This window comes from Mauremys mutica, chromosome 12 (assembly GCF_020497125.1).
Source record: "Mauremys mutica isolate MM-2020 ecotype Southern chromosome 12, ASM2049712v1, whole genome shotgun sequence".
Lineage (NCBI taxonomy): Eukaryota > Metazoa > Chordata > Testudines > Geoemydidae > Mauremys > Mauremys mutica.
Window position 1 is genome coordinate 40,333,651 of NC_059083.1, and position 19,354 is coordinate 40,353,004.

Genomic DNA, 19,354 nt, shown 5'->3' on the forward strand with positions numbered 1-19,354 from the left:
CCCCATATCTGTATCCTAGAGTTCAGAGTGGGGAGGGAACCCTTGACAGGCCCAGTCCATGTAACTCAACATCTGGCTCACATTTTCTCTGTGCCTTTCCTATTCTTCTATTTCAAGGGGAAAGTGAAGAATAAGAGAGAGATGATTGCAGGTGAATTTAACAAACTGCACACACTGCTGAGAGAGGAGGAGCAGATGCTTCTGCAGAGCCTGGAGGAGGAGGAGAGGGAGACTCTGCAGAGGCTAAGTGAAAATGTAACCAAACTCTCGCAGCAAAGCTCCTCTCTGCAGCAGCTGATTGCAGAGAGAGAGGAGAAGTGTCAGCAACCGGTTGCTGAGCTGCTAAAGGTGAGATGGCATCAAAATTCTCCACCTGTTGGTGGCATCAGGCATCTGTATTAGGCCTGAATGAACCAAAGTTATTCTATGCATGCCTAGAGGGCCCCAAGCTAAACTGTAATCGACCTCACAAGCCAGTAACCGAGAATGAAATGTGTAGCAGCTAGTTATCAGTGCAACACTGATACCAGGAGGCAATGATAAGGCCTGCTTGCACCTGGCTGAAGGGAGGGGGGAGGAAGGCAGGATAACAAAGAGGGAGTAAAACAAAATAACCAGTGAAAAAAAAGTCACTAACGAGATGATTTGTTTGCTGCCAAGTATGATTTAACCTGCTTAGTGTAATTGCTAGCCGTATAATGTATCCGCTATATGGGAACTAGGAGAGGGGGGAGTAAAGGGGGATAAGGAGTGGGGGTAATAGAGATGCTTAGCTGAAATCATGTATAAAGAGAGAGAGCTGCTTTTATCTGTGCTGCTTGATTTGAGATGTGTGTGTCTCCGAGCAACCAGCGATTTGAGATCTCAAATAAACTTTGTCTGCTTCTCCACCTTGGTGTGTTTATTGGAGCGAAGCACACCGGGCAATGAACCACTGTTGCTGTCCTCGGGGCTCTGTGCCGGCAACACACCCATCCAGAATTATAACTCAGATCCCTGGGTCTGGATTCCAACCATTAGAATAAATGTGTTCTGTGGTTTACTGACAAACAGAACATCAGACTAAGGGCTCTATCAGTTCCATAATATCATAGTTCATGTTAGAGGGGAATTTTCATCATGGAGACCCAAGGAGGCCACAGGAGATTAAATGGATGATACAAAAATGTTACTGAGCTAAACCCATCCCTGCTCTGACTCCAGAGCATTGGACCCAACACAGTTGATAGACACAGATACTGATGGGTTGGGTCCCTAGAAGGGAGAGCCCTTTAGCTAAATTCCTGTCTCACCTACATAAATGAAACAAGTGTTAATGCAAAATGGTGTATGAGATTTTACCACAAAACAGTGAAGCCTGGAGGGTTGGTCTGTTTTCTAGATCGGGGTGGCCAACCTGTGGCTCTGGAGCTACATGCAGCTCTTCAGAGGTTAATATGCGGCTCCTTTCATAGGCGCTGATTCCAAGGCTGGAGCTACAGATGCTAACTTTCCAATGTGCTGTGGGGTGCTCACTGCTGAACCCCCTGCTCTGCCCCAGGTCCTGACACCACTCCACCCCTTCCCCCAAGGCCCCTGCCCCGTCCCCCGAGCCTGCCATGCCTTCGCTCCTCCCCACCAGAGCCTCCTGCACACTGCAAAATAGCTGATTGCGGTGGGTGGGAGACATGGGGAGCGAGGAGGAGGCGCTGATTGGCAGGGCTGCCAGTGGGCCGGAGGCGCTGGGGGCTGGAGTGGGGTAGCAGATGGGGGGCTGCTGACATATTACTGTGGCTCTTTGGCAATGTTCACTGGTAAATTCTGGCTCCTTCTAAGGCTCAGGTTGGCCACCCCTGTTCTAGATGAAAGTTTGATGCCCAGAGTGAAACTCACACAGTTTTATGCACATTGTATTAATACAGAACATTGATTCTCTTTTTCCTTTCAGGATGTGAAAAGCACATTGAGCAGGTGTGTTTCCCATGTTCATTGCTCTTATATTCATGGTGGTGGTTCTGGGATGATGTGTGTACAGAACAGCTGAGTGATGATGGGACATTTTCTTCACAGGAGTGAGAATGTGAAACTCCAGGAACCAGAAGCTGTTTCTACTGACCTGAAGAACATGTATACAATTTTCCTTGACATGAGGGAAGTGCTGAAGAGATTCAGAGGTGAGTGGAATCTACTGGGACATTCCACTGTATTGTGCCTGGGGATCTGGACAGAGCCTGGGACCCTGGGACACACATGGACCCAGCTGACAGGCTTGGAGTTGTGTGATAGCTGGAGCTGGAGGCTGATGTGCTGAGTGTTGGGCAGTTTGCCTGCTACTTACAGCCACCTGCTGGTACTTGCCCAGGTATCTGACCAGGCCCCATCACTCTGACATCCTGACCCCTCCATGGCTGAGTTAATGGGTGTCACTGAGCCAGGTGAGGCCTGGACTGGGCCCATTGTGCCGGGAGCTGCACAGACGGGTAACGGATGATGTGTCTGTGCCTCTCTCCTGGGACATGTGGGGGCTGCGTTGTGTGGGCACAGCTCAGCACTGTCCCAGTCCCATTAGCCAAGGCTGGCCCAGCTTTCTGCGCTGCAGGAGAGGCCGGTCTGGCTGCTGCGGTCTGACCTGGGCCATGTGTTACTGGGTAACAAGCTGAATCCTACGGGCCCCTCGTCCGCTCTGAGCACAGCCCAGTGTGAGGTTGGGTCAGTGGTTTGCTGCTCAGTGAGTGAGACTCACTCACAAGAGTGTGACCCTGTCACAACAGCTGACCGTGAGCTGCTCCAATCCAAGACCCCAGTATGGAGACGGGGGCAAAGGCTGAAACCTGACAGTGAGGAGGGACAGAGAAGAAACTAAGACAGAGGAGATGGGGATTGGGAAGGTTCAGTGAGCTCGGTCTGTGATTGTTGAACTGGCCCTTTCATCCTACTGTTGGTGCCACTAGGCCTGAGTAAACCAAAGTTGTGACTTTGGGCCTATGTGACCCAAAGTACCTTTATGTAAAGTGCTTTTGTTAGCCTTACTAAACTTTTGTAACCTTTTGTGTTATGTGCTAATTACTGGCAGTGGCAAGGTTGCTTGATACTAGATGTAGCCAATATTAAATAAGATAGGCGGAAAGCAGGTGCTGTAATTAAAGTTATATGCATGAGAACGTAGCCCCCACGGTGGGAAAGTACAGATAACTGATCACAGAAAAGTTGCTAACGAGCTAAGGTGGTTTTTTGCCAAGTATGACTTAACTGCTTCATGTGATTGCTATTGCAAAGTGTATTTGCTGCATGGGAATGAAAGGTGGGGGGGAGAGGAGGAGTGTGGGGGTAATGGGAATGTTTAGCTGAAGTTCTGTATAAAGAGAGGAAAACCGCTTGTATCGGGGTGCAGGATTTGAGAATGCTTTTCTCCCTGGCACCTATTTGGGCTCAAATAAACCTGGTTTTGCTTCTCCACCCTGGTGTGATAATTAGTGCGACGCACACCGGGCAACGAACCCTGCTGTTGCTCCGCCTCGGGCTCTTTGAGCCGGCAACACTACCCCCGCCGCTCCTCTCTTCCCACCCACCCCCAGCAGGGAGCAGTCGAAGGGGACAAGCTGGGTGTGTCTGTCCCAGCCGATGGAGGCTGTGCTGGCTGCAGGGTCAGAGTCTTAGGGCTCCAGGGAGCAGAAACCACAGACTGTGAGGGAAGCAGCTTCCTCTCTGTGACTGGCTGGAGCCAGCACATCCCTGCTCGCCTCCCCATGCACTGCTCCCAGCCCAGCACAGTCTGTGGTAGGGTGACCAGATGTCCCAATTTTCTAGGGACAGTCCCAATATTTGGGCCTTTTTCTTTATATAGGCACCGATTTCCCCCCAACCTGTCCCGATTTTTCACATTTGCCATCTGGTCACCCTAGTCTGTGCCCACTCGACCCTGAACATGGCTGGGCTCTGGGCCATTCCACATCCCTGGCCTCTGAGCCTGTCACCTCAGTGCCTCATTCTAGGGGATCACCAGCCCCTGGGGAGCCTCCTGTCACCCCCCCCCCGGAAGCCCCTTCCTGGGCAGGGTCCCAGGCCCTGAGTCACTCTTTGGCTGCTCCAGGCTGGCCAGGCCCAGGATCTCGAGCAGGGCTGTTGGTGCTGGCACCGCGCTCGCTGCCAGAGCTCCCAGCCCCTGCCCCAGCCCGGCCTGTTGTCCCAGCGCTGACCCTTCCCCTGCGGGTGGGGACGCTGCTGCTCTCAATGGCTGAGCCCCTCTCTCTGCTGCTGCCTCTGCTGCTGCACTCGCAGGCTCAGCCCGTGCCAGGGCCAATGCGCCGCTGCTGGGGCTGCTCCTTCCCTCTGCACCTGGGTTCTCTGTGTCTGGGGCAAATGGCGGGTGAGTGGGCAGGGACCTGCTCAGAGACACACGCCCTGAGCTGCACCCAGAGGGCAGAGACCAGCCAGTGCTGGGCAAAAAAGTGCCACTGTGCTGGGATTAACCCTTTCCTTCCCCCCACCCCAGCAGCCCTGGACGGTCAGTGCCACTCGACTGCCTGCGCTCTGATCCTGGGGACCTGGGTCCGGCAGCTCCGGGGAGTTGCTGGGTGAATTGTGGGGCAGAGTAACCAGGGCTCCCTGCACCCCAGGGTCCCTGTGTGCAATGAGGAAGGTCCCGCCCAGTCACACAGCCCTTAGGGGCTGGGCAGTGAGCGTTATTATTGATATAGTGCCCACGAGTGAGCCAGGCACTGCAGAGACAGAACAAGGGGCTGCTGGCCCCTAACAGCTCCCGATCTGAGTGTGGACAAGGCCTCGCACGGGGAGCAGCAAACGTTGAGATGGTGCAAGGATCCCAGTGCACCCATGGGCCTCTCTGTCTGGGTTAGACAGAGTATTGTAGTGACCCTGCTGGCTCCGTGCTGGGCCCTGGGTCACCCCCAGTTTAATATGCAGCCAGCAGGGGGCTCAGTACCCCCAGGGTACAGGCAGTCAGAGGGCAGGAGGAGCAGGCTCAGAGACAGCTGCAGGGAAGAGGGATGGGGAGGCCAGGAGTCAGGTGGGAGGCACCACCCCGTGTTCAGTTGCTCCAGGTTCTCACTCAGGGACGCAGGCTCCATTGGGCCCATGCAGACAGACTGGAGAACGCGAGGCTCCATCTGCCTGGGGAACGGGCAGCAGTTCTGTTAAATGGGGGCCAGTTGTGCAGACTCATCATGGGGTGGCTCCCCCAAGCTCCCCCTCAGCTGGGTCTGGGTGGCCCTGCAACTGCCCTGCCTCAGTTTACTCTCTTCAGCCCTCCTTAAACTGCTCCCCACAGTCCAAAAGGGCTGAGACAAAAGTCCCCTGCTGGGGTCCACTCTGAGTCCCAGTAACCCCAAAATAAAATCTTTTCTTTTACTCTGCTCCAGCCTCTGGCTCTAATTCAAGGTCCTCACTCTCCTTGAGTCAGACGCCCCCAGCCCTCGATCCTGGAGCTGAGCTCAGTTCAGACTGTACCTTTGTTCCCTGCAGCCCTCACCTGCAGGGCTCTGTCCTCATACAGCTGCTGTTCTATCAATGTCATCTCTGGCAGCTCCTCCCCCTTAGAGGAGCTCTTCTCTCTAGGCCAGTGGCCCCCAACCTTTTTGTGGCCAGTAGCACATTCATGTTTTCAGAAGAGTGTGGCAGGCGCCAACAATTTGTCAAGGCTTATTTTGTATTTGTAAATTAAATAATACGAAAAACATCATATTTAATATCACATAATATATGAATCCATAAGATAAAAAGGGTAATTTTACATGTAAAAGGTATTAATTAAATTATTCGACAATTACTTTTTCACCTTACCATGTGAATTTGCTCTTTTTTATCTGCCTGTAAGAAAAATTAAGGAGTTTTTACAAAATAAATATCAGAAAGAGTTTTCATCTTATTTATTTTAAAAAAGTAAAACATTGTTGAACCGATGGTCCAAATATAGTTATTATTCTTACTTTAACATAGAATGAAGCCTGCAGTCCCGGAGTTCTCTGTCCCTGTCAGGGGCGGGGCGGCGGCTTAGCCATGGCCCGGCACCTGCTGGGGACAGAGAACACCAACGCCCGCAGCCTGCAGTCCCAGAGAAGCCGGAGAGAAGTCGCGGCTCCACACCTGCCAGGGACAGAGAACTCAAGCTGCAGGTTGCGGGCGCTGGTGTTCTCTGTCCCCGGCAGGCGCAGGGCCCACCTAGTGCCCAGCAGGGAAGAGAAACCATGGCCCCGCGCCTGTTGGGAACAGAGTACTCCGGGGCTGCAGGCTGTGGGCACCGGCATTCTCTGTCCCTGGCAGGCGCGTGGCCGCAGCTTCTCTCCGGCTTCTCTGGGGCTGCAGGCGCTGGTGTTCTCGGTCCCTGGCAGGCGCAGGGCCGTGGTTTCTCTCCGGCTTAAGCTACAGCCCCGCGCTTGCCAGGGACCAAGAACACCAGCACCTGCAGCCTGCAGCCCCAGAGTTCTCTGTCCCCAGCAGGGGCAGGGCCCCGGCTTCTCTCCAGCTTCAAAGCTGCAGAGAAGCTGCGGCCTCGCCCCTACCTGGGACAGAGAACTGCGCCTGCAGCCCTGGAGAAGCCGGAGAGAAGCCGCAGCCCTGTGCCTGCCAGGGGCAGAGAACACCGGCGCCCGCAGCCTGCGGGCCCCAGAGATCTCTGTCCCCGGCAGGCGCCGAGCCGTGGCTTCTCTCCCCTGCTGGGCACTAGGCGGGTGCACATAAATGCCCCAGTGGGCGCCATGGTGCCCGCGGGCACCGCGTTGGGGACCACTGCTCTAGGTGCGCCCCTTCCCGGCTCCTTGCTCTGTGAGCTCTCCTGGGATCCCCTCTCCTCAGCAGCTTCCTGTTTCTGGGATCCCTCCAGCTGAGCCCTGGTAACCCTTTATCAGGCTCATTAGCTGTTTAGCTGCCAACCAGCCACCTAGGGATTTAATTACTTCCAGGTGGGGCTGGGTTGGCTGGTTCTCCCTTACAGGAGCCTGTCACAGGTAGGCTGGTCCCTGACTCCCCTTAAAGGGCCGGCCCCCATGACCTCCTTTCCCCCGGTCTACCTAAAGGCAGGCTTGACTATGGCTAACACTTGGTTATGTTCTGCAGCCAGGGGGCACTTCCTGCCCTTCTGCCACAAGGAAACTTACAAGGCCCTTGGCCATATTTTTAAAAAAATTGAAAAAATGAGATCAGGAGTTGTGTTCCCCACAGTCCTGTGTAGCTAAAGTGACCATACGTACTGGTTTTACCAGTACAGTACTGGTTTTTTGGACATTGGTCTGGTTAGTCGTGAGATGTAACCAGTACAGTTTAGGACTACAAAATCAAAAATTATTAATTTATCAAAAGATTGAGTACATCAAATCAATCCTTGATAAACCAGCCTAAATCAATTTTATTAATTTATCCTAGTTTTAGTTTTATTTTACACGACAGTTCTCGTCGTTGGATCTCGGCAATACTCGGCATTCAGCACACGCACTCTCACTATATTGTGGCCGCGGCGACTCTTCGATAATACTTCCGCGCATTGCATACAGCCCGACCGTGGGAACTCGATGATGACGTCATCACACAGAGCCCGCCAAAATCGACCAATTCGGTGTTAGCTTCGGACTATAAAAGGCCCTCCGCAGCACAGGAAAGGCACCAGTGATCTGGCATCTTCGGACTGTGACACTGGCCCTCAGAGCTCCGCGCTCTCTCGGTTACTCGAGGTTTTCGCTCCGCCGTTTTCACAGCGCACCTCGCTGCTTCGCCAGGACCTGATGACTTCGCCCCCTTGGACCAGGATCAACGCCTTCGCCCCTTTGGACCAGGACTGGCGTCTTTGCCCCCCTCGATCCTGGACCGGTGACTTCGCCCCCTCGGACCAAGACCGACATCCGACGAAGTTTGTAATAATTGTTTATTTTTGGACACCCATGGCGCCAAAATGACGAAAGTGCGTCTTCAATGACGAGTTAAAATCGAAATATACATTCATCAAAGCAAGTACTAATAATGACAATGGTGAGGTGGAATGTGTAAAATGCAGAAGTATATTTTCTATTGCAAACAGTGGAAAAACCAACATTGAAAACCACATACAAACAGTCAAACATAAACGGGCCGTGTGTGCAGCAATTGCAAATACGAGTGTGACATCATATTTTAAGAAACAACAATTTGAAGATGCTGAAAGAAAACTAGCTGCAGCTGAAGGTTTATGGGCGTACCACACAGTAATGCATAATCACTCATTCCGATCAATCGATTGTACCTGCAAACTGATTAAAACATGTTTTGATTCCAGGTTTACATGTTCTAGAACAAAATGCGAGGCAATAGTTACCGATGTGCTGGTGCCTTATGCGAAACAGTTATTGGAAGAGGATTTAGATGCTGCAAATTTTATTTCTATTTATTCGGATGCATCAAACCACAAGGAAGTAAAGTTGATTCCCATAATAATAAGATATTTTTCATACCAGTCTGGAATACACGTCAAAATTTTGGAAGTAAGAGATTTGCCAGGCGAAACATCTGACATAGTTACTGATTATATTTTGCAAGTGTTAAAAAAGTATCGTTTAGATACCAAGGTACTTGGATTGTGTGCTGACAACACCAATACTAACTTGGGAGGAATGCGAAGAAGTGGGAAAAATAACATTTTTACCAAGCTGAAATCAAATTTGGGTGGAAGAGAGCTTGTGGGAATTGGTTGTGCCACTCATATTTTGAACAATGCTATACAAACTGCAGCTGACTGTGTACCAATTGATGTGCAAACTTTCATCACCAAGATTTATTCATACTTTTATATATATACAGTGTGCGTTAATGAATTGAAAGAATTTTGTGAATTCGTGGACATCGAATATAAGAAAGTCTTGGGATACAGTGCCACACGATGGTTGGCGTTACGACCCGCGATTGAGCGCGTCGTACAAATATATCCTGCCTTAAAATCATATTTTGCCTCAAATGAGAAGAGCCCCACAATTATCACAAATTATTTTGATAATTCAGAGACAGAGTCTTGGCTTTACTTTTTGCATAACGTGTCATCAGTGTTCCACAATGCTATTTTGAAAATAGAAGGACAGGAGATTTCTATTATAGAAACTAGCAATATTTACAGTGACTTAAAAACAAAATTAGCTGACAGAAAAGCAAACGTTTTCTTGCCGTTACAGGTGCGGCAAAATTTGAAGCAGCTTGAGGAAGAAGGCATATTAAAACCTGCTATTTTCAAAGAAAAAGTGGTAGAATTTTATGACACATGTATTCAATATCTAGAGGAATGGGAAGGACCTATTAAGCATACCGAAAAATTCAACTGGGTTTTGTTAAACACTAAACTCACCCATGACAACATTCAAGTTTGCAGTGATTACATTCTTCAGTATTTTTCTGAAATCAATTTAGTAGAAGATGAACTGTTTGATGAAACCTGCTTTTTCCTGCGCTACATTACAGATGAAAAAATTACTCACTGGAGACAAAATTCTGTACCAGTATCGAACAGATGGATTGAAATATTCAAAGCCTTCAGTGAAAATGATGTTTCCTACAAAAATATTGGCAAATTGGTAGAATATTGTCTCTGTTTACCAGGAACCAATGCACCTGCCGAACGTCTTTTTTCTTTGATGAACAATATCTGGTCCAGTGATAAAACTCAATTACATGTTGAAACTTTGAAATGTTTGCTAATTACTAAATATAATTTTAACAAAACTTGCATGGAATTTTATAAAAACATCCAGGAAAACGAATTATTATTAAAATCAATCCACTCTTCACAAAAATATAAGAAGCAAAATTAGGAATGTAGATTAAGTACTTTTGTACCATTTTTTATTAAAACCATTTTGTTTTACTGCTACACTTGTTTCTTTATTACTTGGATCCCAAAATCCCAAGTATACAATTATGTACTAATCTACCCATATCAAATATTTGGGGGTTTTTTTGCAAAATTACTTTCATAATATATAATATAAATAAAAGAAGTACATTTTATTGTATTCTTTCACTTAAAGAAAAAAATAAGATAAGCATACTCTGCAATATTTTTTCAACTTATATTCTACGACAGCGACTATTACTCATGCTGGCTGAGCTATTTTAAATGTCCTGGTTTTAAATTTGAAAAAAATGGTCACCTTATGTGTAGCTCATGTGATGGGCAAAATCCCCCATAGTCTTCAGCATGGCCTAGTTCAGAACAACTTGTACTCTGTGAGTCAGGCCCTCTGGCCATAGCAGAAGTAGGCAATAGCACCGGGCTTCCACCATTGCCTCATGCTGCTGTAACAGGTATGGGCTGGCTACAGAGCCAGATACACACCAGATGTGCTCATCACAAGGCCCTTTAATGCTCTGCCAGGTCTGGCTGAGGTTAGCGTAAAATAAGGTCTGTTACACACAGCCCCACCTAGCTACAAGGTCCCTCCAACAGCTGCCTCCCAGGACACACTCACACACGTGCCTTTGGAGTTAAGTTTGTCTTTCATTCAGAGAGCTCCTGATTAGCATCTCTAATTATTACTGAGCACAGCCTTTTTCACTGCAGCCTTCAGTAAATGAGCTCTGGGAGCACATTTCAGATCCTCTTCTGTCCACATGGCTGGGTGTAATGTTATCAGCTGGGAAAGTGCCTTTCTGCTCCCCCCTTTTCCTGTAGGATGGAGTTTGGACTTCATTGTAGCCCAGCTCTGGTTTGGGCTTGTGTTGCTCTTTCAGGTCTCTGCGGGGAGAGGTCCCCAGTCTCTTCCTTTTCTATTTCAACTTCCTCTTGGAGGTGTGTTTTTATGGTGGCTTTTCCCTCCAGCAGGTGGAATCCCCACCTCAGACAGTCCATCTTCCACGCGATGGGCCTGTACCTCTGCACCCACCACAGTGCTGTTCTTGTCTCCAGCTGGCTGGTGTAGCTCGCTGCCCAGCTGCTCTGTTTTCTGGAGAAGCCGCGCCTGCTCTCTGACAGAATTTCATCTCTTTCCACAAGGCCTCTGGGCTCTCCTGCTTTGTATGCGTGTCAGAGCTAAGCTTTGTTCCACACTCGATCTTAAGCTGGTTCTGGAGATTAGTCAGCTCCTTCTGCAAGAACAAACATTGCTGTTCCCCGGTCACCTTCCCATGCTGAGACGGGCTCTTTCCAGAGCTCCTGCTCCCGCTGGATGGCTTGGGCTGAGATCCAGTCCCTTGTCAGCGCATCTCCTCTAGTTCCTGCAGGGCCTCAGCCTTTGGGCCTGGAGGGTGCTCAGCTGTGCAAGGCCTTCTGCCCTGCTCCCCTCAGCTGCAGCAACCTTTTCTTCTAGCTCTTCCCAGTCCATTAGTGGGTGGGTTTGTTGGGTCGCTGTAGAGGACACGGCCACTAGTGCAGCTTCCTTTGTAGCCAGCACCTCCATATCTGTGCCTGTTGACATCCAGCCCTTCAGTGTGTGATCCGCTTTTTCTGCTAAAAAGCCTCCCAGGACACCCGCAGCATCACTGCACTCCCCTGTGTAAATGCAGCCTCCTGGTGATTTATTGCTGGGCTCTCTTATCACACACACCAGAGCCCTCAGCCTGCACCTCTGTCCCCTCCTGAGCCCTCAACTTTAGTCTGTCTAGTTATTTAACGTATTCCAGGAGCTGTTCCTTCTCCTCTCTTAGCAAACATCTACATTTGATCTAAGAGGTGTCATTCCCAGCTCATGTAGACGTAGCTGAGCTAGCATCTAAAAATAGCCATGTGGCCAGGGTAGCACAGGTGGCAGCTTCAGCTACTGCCCGAATAGAAACCCACCCAGCCCCCCTTGGTACGTACTCAGGCAGCTGGCCCGAGCTGCCCTTCCTAGCCGGGCTACACTGCTTCTATTAGCATGCTAGCTTCAGTGTGCTAGTGTTAGACAATAAGGCCAGATATATGCTTAAGCCAAATAAGGCCAGATATATGCTTAAGCCAAATATATCCTCAGGCATTTGTCATTTTCCCCGCTTGTTTTTCCAGTTGCTACCCCCGTCCAAAATTACATGGACACAAGATATATATATAATGTATACCAAAAATGGGAATGAGTTAAACAAATGTGCCTGCCCATGGGAGAGGATGCAAAGAAAGGGGGGAGGCGAACAGGTGGTCCCTAATTTCTGCCAGACACAAATGTAAAGAATGCATAGGTTAGCAGAATTCGACACGCTAAGCTGTTTGTTCGTGGGTATAAAAGAACATGCTTCGGGCCTGTATAGTGTGCTCCTTTCTCAGGCGCGAGCCGAGAGGGACACCCGCTCAGCTGACCGAATAAAGAATCTGGTAACCGTCCCCCTGTCTCTCCGTGCCTCCTTGGGGTAATTGGAAAAGCTCCAGGGGGAACGAGCCTATTTGGCTAACAAATGGCGACCCCAGATGGGACTTCTCTCCCTGTAGGGGGCGTTTGACCGGCGGCCGAGGACGACCTAGGAGAGTGGCCACCTCGGGCTGTGGTTTGCTCGAGCTCCAGGTCGCCTCAATCGGCCGGGACGGCTGCGCCCCCTCTATAGAGAACTCCACAGGACACGGAAGCAGGGCGGACGAAGCAGAGGGGAGTCCAACTGCTGGACGCGGCCACTCCAGGCGGTAAGTGCGTTTGCCTGTCGGGTTTGAGGTATAATACCTAACAGGAGCGCCCCTGCAGTGTAGGTTGGACACAGGAACCCTCTAGGTAGCACGTGCATGGGATAGTGGACTGCAGTATGCTATGTTGTTATATCAAATGTGTAATGTTCCTTGTTAAATAATTACTTGCCAATGACTAACTCCACCAGTTCGTGGGCTGTTCTGGGCAATTACTGGGACTTGGAACAACCCCAGGGATTGATTCTGTTTTTGACAACAGTATTCTTATTCTTTCTATTAATGTTTTGTTGGAGACCAAAATTATAATCATTTGAGCAGGCAGTTAGGGAACGTGTGTGTGTATGAAAGGAGTGAATGCCGCTGACCAGGTCTGGGACTTAAGCTGATCCTAGCCGCCCCAAGATTTCTGCGAGAGGAAACTCGATGACCGGAAAATCTTGATCGCAAGGGGGGTCAGCCGAACCTCGTGACCCAGTGGAACCCTGAATGAATGATACTCCTCCTCTTCTTTCCCTCTAATAGATCAGGTCAAAATATAATGGGGTCCTCTCAAAGCACCTTTCCTGGGACACCCCTAGGGTGTATGTTGAATAATTGGAAAGCATTTAGACGCCAGGCTGATTATGGCATTGTATTATGTAAGGACAATCTTATAAAGTTCTGTACTCTGGAATGGGCATCACTCGGGGTGGAATGGCCCGAGGGGGGAACACTCAAACCAGAAATCGTACAAGCTGTGCATAGCACTGTAACCCAAAAAGGCAATTGGGATCAGTATCCTTATATAGATATTTGGCAGGACCTCGTGGCCAAACCCCCCCCCCCCCCATGGTTGCAAAAATGTAAAACACGGACTATTAAAACTCTAATGGCCCGTGCCCCCGTTAGGAAGGCCGGTACTCCTGTTAAGAAGTCTTGTCCGCCAGCTGTAATTCCCTCTGCCCCTGATCCTATGCCCCCTCCCCCTCTGTATCCCGGCCTCCCGGTCCTGGCAGCCCCAACAAAAGGCCCCCCTCCCTCTGAGGATATTGCCTCAACTGCGAAACAGGAGGACAAGTCAAGCATCCCAGGAACCTCCAGGCAGGAGCGCCCTCAAACCCCCTCAGGCCCCTGGGAGAACACTAGGAGCAGGGTAATGATTCACCTCAGCCCCGCAATATCTTTCACAAGGAAGGTGGGGAAGATACCACCTGAAGATACCCAACTAACCCTTACTCACTCCCCAGACGGGGGTGAGGGTAACACGGCGCACACGATGCCCTTAAGGGAGGCTTTAACCTCAAACAGTCAACTCACTATGCTTTATGTCCCCTTCACTAGCAGTGATTTATATAATTGGAAGCACCAGAATCCCCCGTTCTCGGAGGATCCAGCCCCGCTAACGGCAGTATTCGAGACCTTAATCTCGGCCCATAATCCTACCTGGGGCGATATGAGAGTAGCTCTAAACACCCTACTCACTGCCGAAGAAAGGCGTTTAGTCCTCTTAAAAGCCCGTGAACAGCTAGAAGAGACAGAAAAAAACCCAGCCAAGCTGGCAGAACTATTGCCAGAAAGCCCTCCTGATTGGGGGCATGGTAGCAATGACTTAGATAAGCACCGCAACTATGCTGCCGCTATAGTACAGGGCATGAAGCGCTGTATTAGAAAAACACCAAATTGGGCTAAGCTGTATAATATTCGACAGGAAAAGAGTGAGAATCCAGCTGCCTTTTATGAACGTCTGTGTAACACTTGTAAGAAATACACAGACCTTGATCCGGAAGGTGCCAATGGAAAGCAGGTGTTGATTCCCCTCTTCATTGGACAATCTTATGAGGACATTAGGAAAAAGTTGCAAAAATTGGAGGGGGCATCGGGTAAAAATATAGGGGAGCTTTTAGAGATTGTAATGAAGGTTTATGATCGCAGAGACGATGAGGAACGAAAGAAAGGGGCCCGCGTTTTGGCACTGGCCCTAAGGGAGGGAAATGAGGAGAAGGGGGGTAAGGCTAGAGGACGCTCGGGGCCACCGAGTAGGAGTAAGGGAAAGGGTCCCCGTTTAGGTCGGAATCAATGTGCTATCTGTAAGGAGGAGGGACACTGGAAAAATGAATGCCCCCGGAGGCATGCAAAGGGAAAAGAGTACACGGACAGGGCTTTTCCCTCCCCCGTTTACTACAGCAATACGGGACTTTCGGGGGAGGGATCTTCCCCATAGGGGGGTCGGGGGACCCAGCGGCCCCTCCTGGCAGCACAAGCTGCCAGCTTGGACCCCACGGTAAAAATTAAAGTGGAGGGCCGCCCAATTGAAGCCCTAATCGATACTGGGGCTACCCTTAGTTTACTCCCCCTCAATAAGGCTCCCCGGGGTAGAACTCAGGGACGTGCTGTTGTTCAAGGGATTGAGGGACAGACTACAGCTTTGGAGAAAACTCTCCCTCTCCTAGTAAAAGTCGGGGATCAACAAATCTCTCACCAGTTTGTTTGCAGTCCCTCTTGCCCCATAGCATTGCTCGGACGAGACATCCTCACTAAATTACAGGCGGAGATCTCGTTCAAAAACGGGAAAATGGAAGTTAGAATCCCAAAGCAACAAACCTCTAACTACCAGATGGCTCTCATAAGTGCTAGAAATCACTCCTCGGAATGTCAGGAGAGTGGCGAGAGCCAGCTGCCGGGGGTTAACTCTGAAGTTTGGGCGGAGGGGGGAGGGGCTGCCCGAGCTAAGAATGCTGCACCGGTGCATATCTCCCTTAAGGCGGGAAGCAGCCCGGCCCGAATTCGACAATACCCCCTTAAGTTAACCATTCGGATCGGGCTGAAACCTCTGATTCAAAAGTTCCTGCAGTGTGGATGGCTAAGGGAAGGCACATCCCCGTACAATACTCCGATAATGGGAATGCCTAAACCTAATGGACAGTATCGATTGGTCCAGGACCTGAGACAGATTAACAAGCTAATAGAAGCCCCCTACCCGGTCGTCCCAAATCCCCATACGATTTTAGGCCAAGTACCTAAAAACCACGGCTGGTTCTCGGTAATAGATTTAAAAGACGCCTTCTTTTCCATTCCCCTTGATTTAGAATCTCAAAAGTTGTTTGCCTTTGAATGGGAGGATCCGGACACCCACTACAAGGCCCAATATCTCTGGACCGTTGTCCCACAGGGGCTCACCTGTGCGCCTGAGATTTTTGGCAGCCAGCTAAAAAGGGACCTGGCCCCATTCCTAGCTAACCACCCTGCATGTAACATAGTCCAGTATTGTGATGATCTGCTCTTAAGTACTGAGACAGGGGCAGCCTGCAAGGAGCACACTATAGAGCTCCTTAATTACCTCGGGGAACAAGGATATAAAGTTTCAAGGGAAAAAGCTCAATTAGTTAAGCAGCAGGTCACCTTCCTTGGATACCACCTCTGCCAAGGGAGTCGTAGTTTGGGTAAAGAGCGGATCCAGGTTATACTCGATAGCCCTCAGCCCCGGAATCCCCGAGAATTAAGGGCATTTCTGGGACTGACTGGCTTTTGTCGGCTGTGGATCCCTGACTATGGGGGAAAAGCCAGACCATTATATGAGTCCCTGACTAAGGAAGGTTTGCTTCACTGGGTATGGACCAAGGAAATGGAAAAAGCATTTCGAGAGCTTAAAGAAGCCTTGGTTCAGCCTCCGGCTCTAGCCCTCCCAGATTCCCGAAAGCCATTCACCCTATACGTTCATGAAAGGGGAGGGGTGGCAGCTGGAGTACTGTGCCAGAGGTCAGGACCAACCTGGCGACCCATTGGCTACTATTCAAAAGTCTTGGACCCCGTCGCCAAGGGATGGCCTGCCTGTTTACGGGCCGTAGCAGCAACCGCCCTCCTCGTTCAGGAAGCCGAAAAATTAACCCTGGGTGGAGATACTGAAGTTGTGGTCCCCCACGGGGTGCCTCAAATACTGGGAACTGGTGCGGGGGAAAAGCATCTAAACCCCAGTCGGCATACTAGATATGAGGTGGGGCTCCTGTTGGCCCCCAATCTGACCTTTAAGACAGTCAGTTCCCTTAACCCAGCCACCCTACTGCCCGATCCCCAGGCCTCCTCTGAGGCCGGTCCTATTCATGACTGTACTGAAGTCTTACAACAAGAGACCAAACCCCGATCTGATCTCTCAGACCTGCCCTGGCCCAACCCCGATGTTGAGGGATATGTCGATGGGTCTAGTTATGTGGTAAATGGCAAGCGATTTACTGGGGCGGCAGTGGTGATTAAGGATAAAGGGATACACAAATTTAAACTCAGCCCCAACTTATCTGCTCAGGCAGCGGAACTAGTGGCTCTCATTGAGGCTCTCCGCTTGGGAGCCGGGAAAACCCTTAACTTGTATACCGACAGTTGGTATGCCTACATGGTAGTGCATGCACATGGGACCCTGTGGAGAGAAAGAGGATTCATTACGGCCTCAGGCCAAAAGATTGCACATGGGAGCCTCATTAAAATGTTGCTCGAGGCCCTAATGCTCCCTCTCCGGGTTGCCGTGATACATGTGCGTGCCCATGGGAAAGCCCCAGAGGCCGAACAGCGAAGGTATAATCAGCTGGCTGATCAGGCTGCGAAGGAGGCCGCCCGAGATGGGGCCCTATGGCTTCTCATGGTTCAGGACACTGAGGCTAAAACCCCTCCTCCCCAATACACGGCCGAGGAGATAGGTCAAGCCCAGGCTGCGGGAGGCCGGCAGGTTTCCTCTGGATGGTGGAGACTGCCTGGGGGAGAGGTTTTTGTCCCCAGGCCAGTACTCCAGGAAATCTTCCGGCTCTTGCATAGAGAGGGACATTTGGGGTCTGGGGCAATGGTTGATTTGGCTGCCAGATCCCTTAAGGGGCTGGGTATGCACATGGAGGCCCAGAGAATTGTTAATAACTGTGCCGTCTGTCAGCAAACAAACCAGAAGGGATGTGGCCCTCCTGCCCCGATGGGAGGCCGACCATGGGCTATGTTCCCTTTTCAAAGGTGGCAAGTTGACTTCGCTGAGGTGCCCCCTTGCAGGGGCTATAAATACCTGCTTGTATTTGTTGATCAACTTACCGGATGGGTGGAATGTTACCCCACCCGGCATTGTCAGGCCCGGGCTGTCACCAAGGCCCTGGTACAAGAAATACTTCCTCGTTTCCATCTCCCCGAAGTAATTGAGTCTGATAGGGGAAGCCACTTTGTTTCACAAGTGGTCCAGCAGGTGTCCCAGGCTCTCGGCATACAGTGGAAACTTCACACACCCTGGAGGCCGCAGAGCTCGGGTCAAGTGGAAAGGATGAATAGAACTCTCAAAGATACTCTTACTAAAATATGCACAGAATCTAACTTAAAATGGCTCGATGCTTTGCCACTCGCCCTCACCCGCATTCGGAGGGCCCCGCGAAAGGGTCTTAAACTTTCACCCTTTGAGCTGGTCTTTGGGTTTCCTCCCCGAATACTTATCCCAGGGTTCCGGGAGGACGTAACCTGGGAAGTGGGAAACGACTTATTATGGAAACAGGTTTCCGGGTTGCAATCTGTTTTGTTACAGCTGCATCGATACGCGGCGCCTTTCCAGGCCCTTCCCCTGGACCAGACCGTGCATCCATTCCGGATCGGTGACCAGGTCCTTATCAAAAAGTGGAAGCGCGACCCTCTCACGCCGAGGTGGGACGGTCCACACACTGTTTCTCTCATCAGCCAGGCCGCGGTTAAAATTCTCGGGAGCGACAAATGGATACACCACACACGGGTTAAGCGGTTCCTGAGTCCGGACCTGGAAACCGACTCAACAGACAAGGACACCAGCCCTCTGTCCGCCCCGGCTCCGGAGGCCCGGGGTGGCACGGGCGAAGACACCGTCTGGGAATATCAAGGACTTGACGGACTGAAAGGACTATTTAAGAAAAAACGATAATGAACTTATTACTGATACTATTGCTTATGTATTCACACTGCTACTATGGTTGGGAAAATAGGTTTGTACAACTAGGGGAAACAATAGCTAATTCCTTTAATCTTAGTAGTTGCTGGGTATGTGGGGGCCCAGGGGATTGGAATGAGTGGCCTTGGGTAGCCCAGCCAGTACAAGCTAAATGGTGGATTAGTAATTTGAGTATAGTCCATGATGGAACGGGACATTGGACTGAGGATAGCAGTCCTTGGCGCCTCTATTCTTCTGGAGTAGGGATCCTTTGTCTCAATCGGACTCGACCAGAGGGAGTGTATGTGGGAGAAAGCCGATGTGACTGGACCCTATCTCTAGGGTTTGACTGCTACGATCACCCTAGTTGCCATACGTATGACTGTTCTAAATATCAAGGGTGATGGAACGACACCCACGTACAACTCACTAATCATAGCTGGGTACAGTGTTCTTTCCAACATCATCGCAGCGAGGGTTGTAAGGCAGTAGCAGGGGATCATTTCTTTGATTCCCTCTTTATAAGCTGCCAGCGCGATGATACCATCAGTAAGGACCATGTGGTACGTTGGTATCAGTGGGCATGGCAGCACCTTAACGGAACTCGGGTAACCCATTTTAACCATTTCTGGTCTACGACCGATAGCCCTAAATTTGGCTGTAATTGTGCTTGGAGGGAAGGGGCTGGGGCGTGGAAATGTGACTATTGTAATCCCGACGGTACGTCCATCGTCCTAGGGGGTCCCCTAGAAATGGGTAACTCTTTATATTATGAAGAGCCGGGCCCCGAAGACGACCCCGAAACCTGGGAGGGCCCCTTTGCAAAAGGAAAAAGGGCCCTAAAAGGCCATTACTGGATATGTGGGCAATACGCTTATCGAAGATTGCCTCCAAATTGGTCAGGAATATGTTATGTCGGGTACATTAGGCCC

General features: G+C 50.3%; 3 protein-coding genes across 3 annotated transcripts in view; 2 read left to right on the plus strand and 1 right to left on the minus strand.

Annotated features, from left to right (window-relative positions):
- Positions 1 to 19,354, minus strand: part of LOC123345199 (butyrophilin subfamily 2 member A1-like) — a 343,661-nt gene that overhangs the window by 239,415 nt on the left and 84,892 nt on the right. The window lies entirely within an intron of this gene.
- Positions 1 to 19,354, plus strand: part of LOC123345197 (butyrophilin subfamily 1 member A1-like) — a 651,080-nt gene that overhangs the window by 151,359 nt on the left and 480,367 nt on the right. The window lies entirely within an intron of this gene.
- LOC123345201 (E3 ubiquitin-protein ligase TRIM39-like) overlaps positions 1 to 19,354 on the plus strand; it is a 45,676-nt gene that overhangs the window by 18,047 nt on the left and 8,275 nt on the right. Inside the window, exons 3-7 of the mRNA XM_044981909.1 lie at positions 118 to 348; positions 1,928 to 1,950; positions 2,050 to 2,157; positions 3,182 to 3,217; positions 5,439 to 5,449. Of these exons, the coding sequence (XP_044837844.1) occupies positions 118 to 348; positions 1,928 to 1,950; positions 2,050 to 2,157; positions 3,182 to 3,217; positions 5,439 to 5,449 (409 nt within the window). The remainder of the gene's footprint in view (positions 1 to 117; positions 349 to 1,927; positions 1,951 to 2,049; positions 2,158 to 3,181; positions 3,218 to 5,438; positions 5,450 to 19,354) is intronic.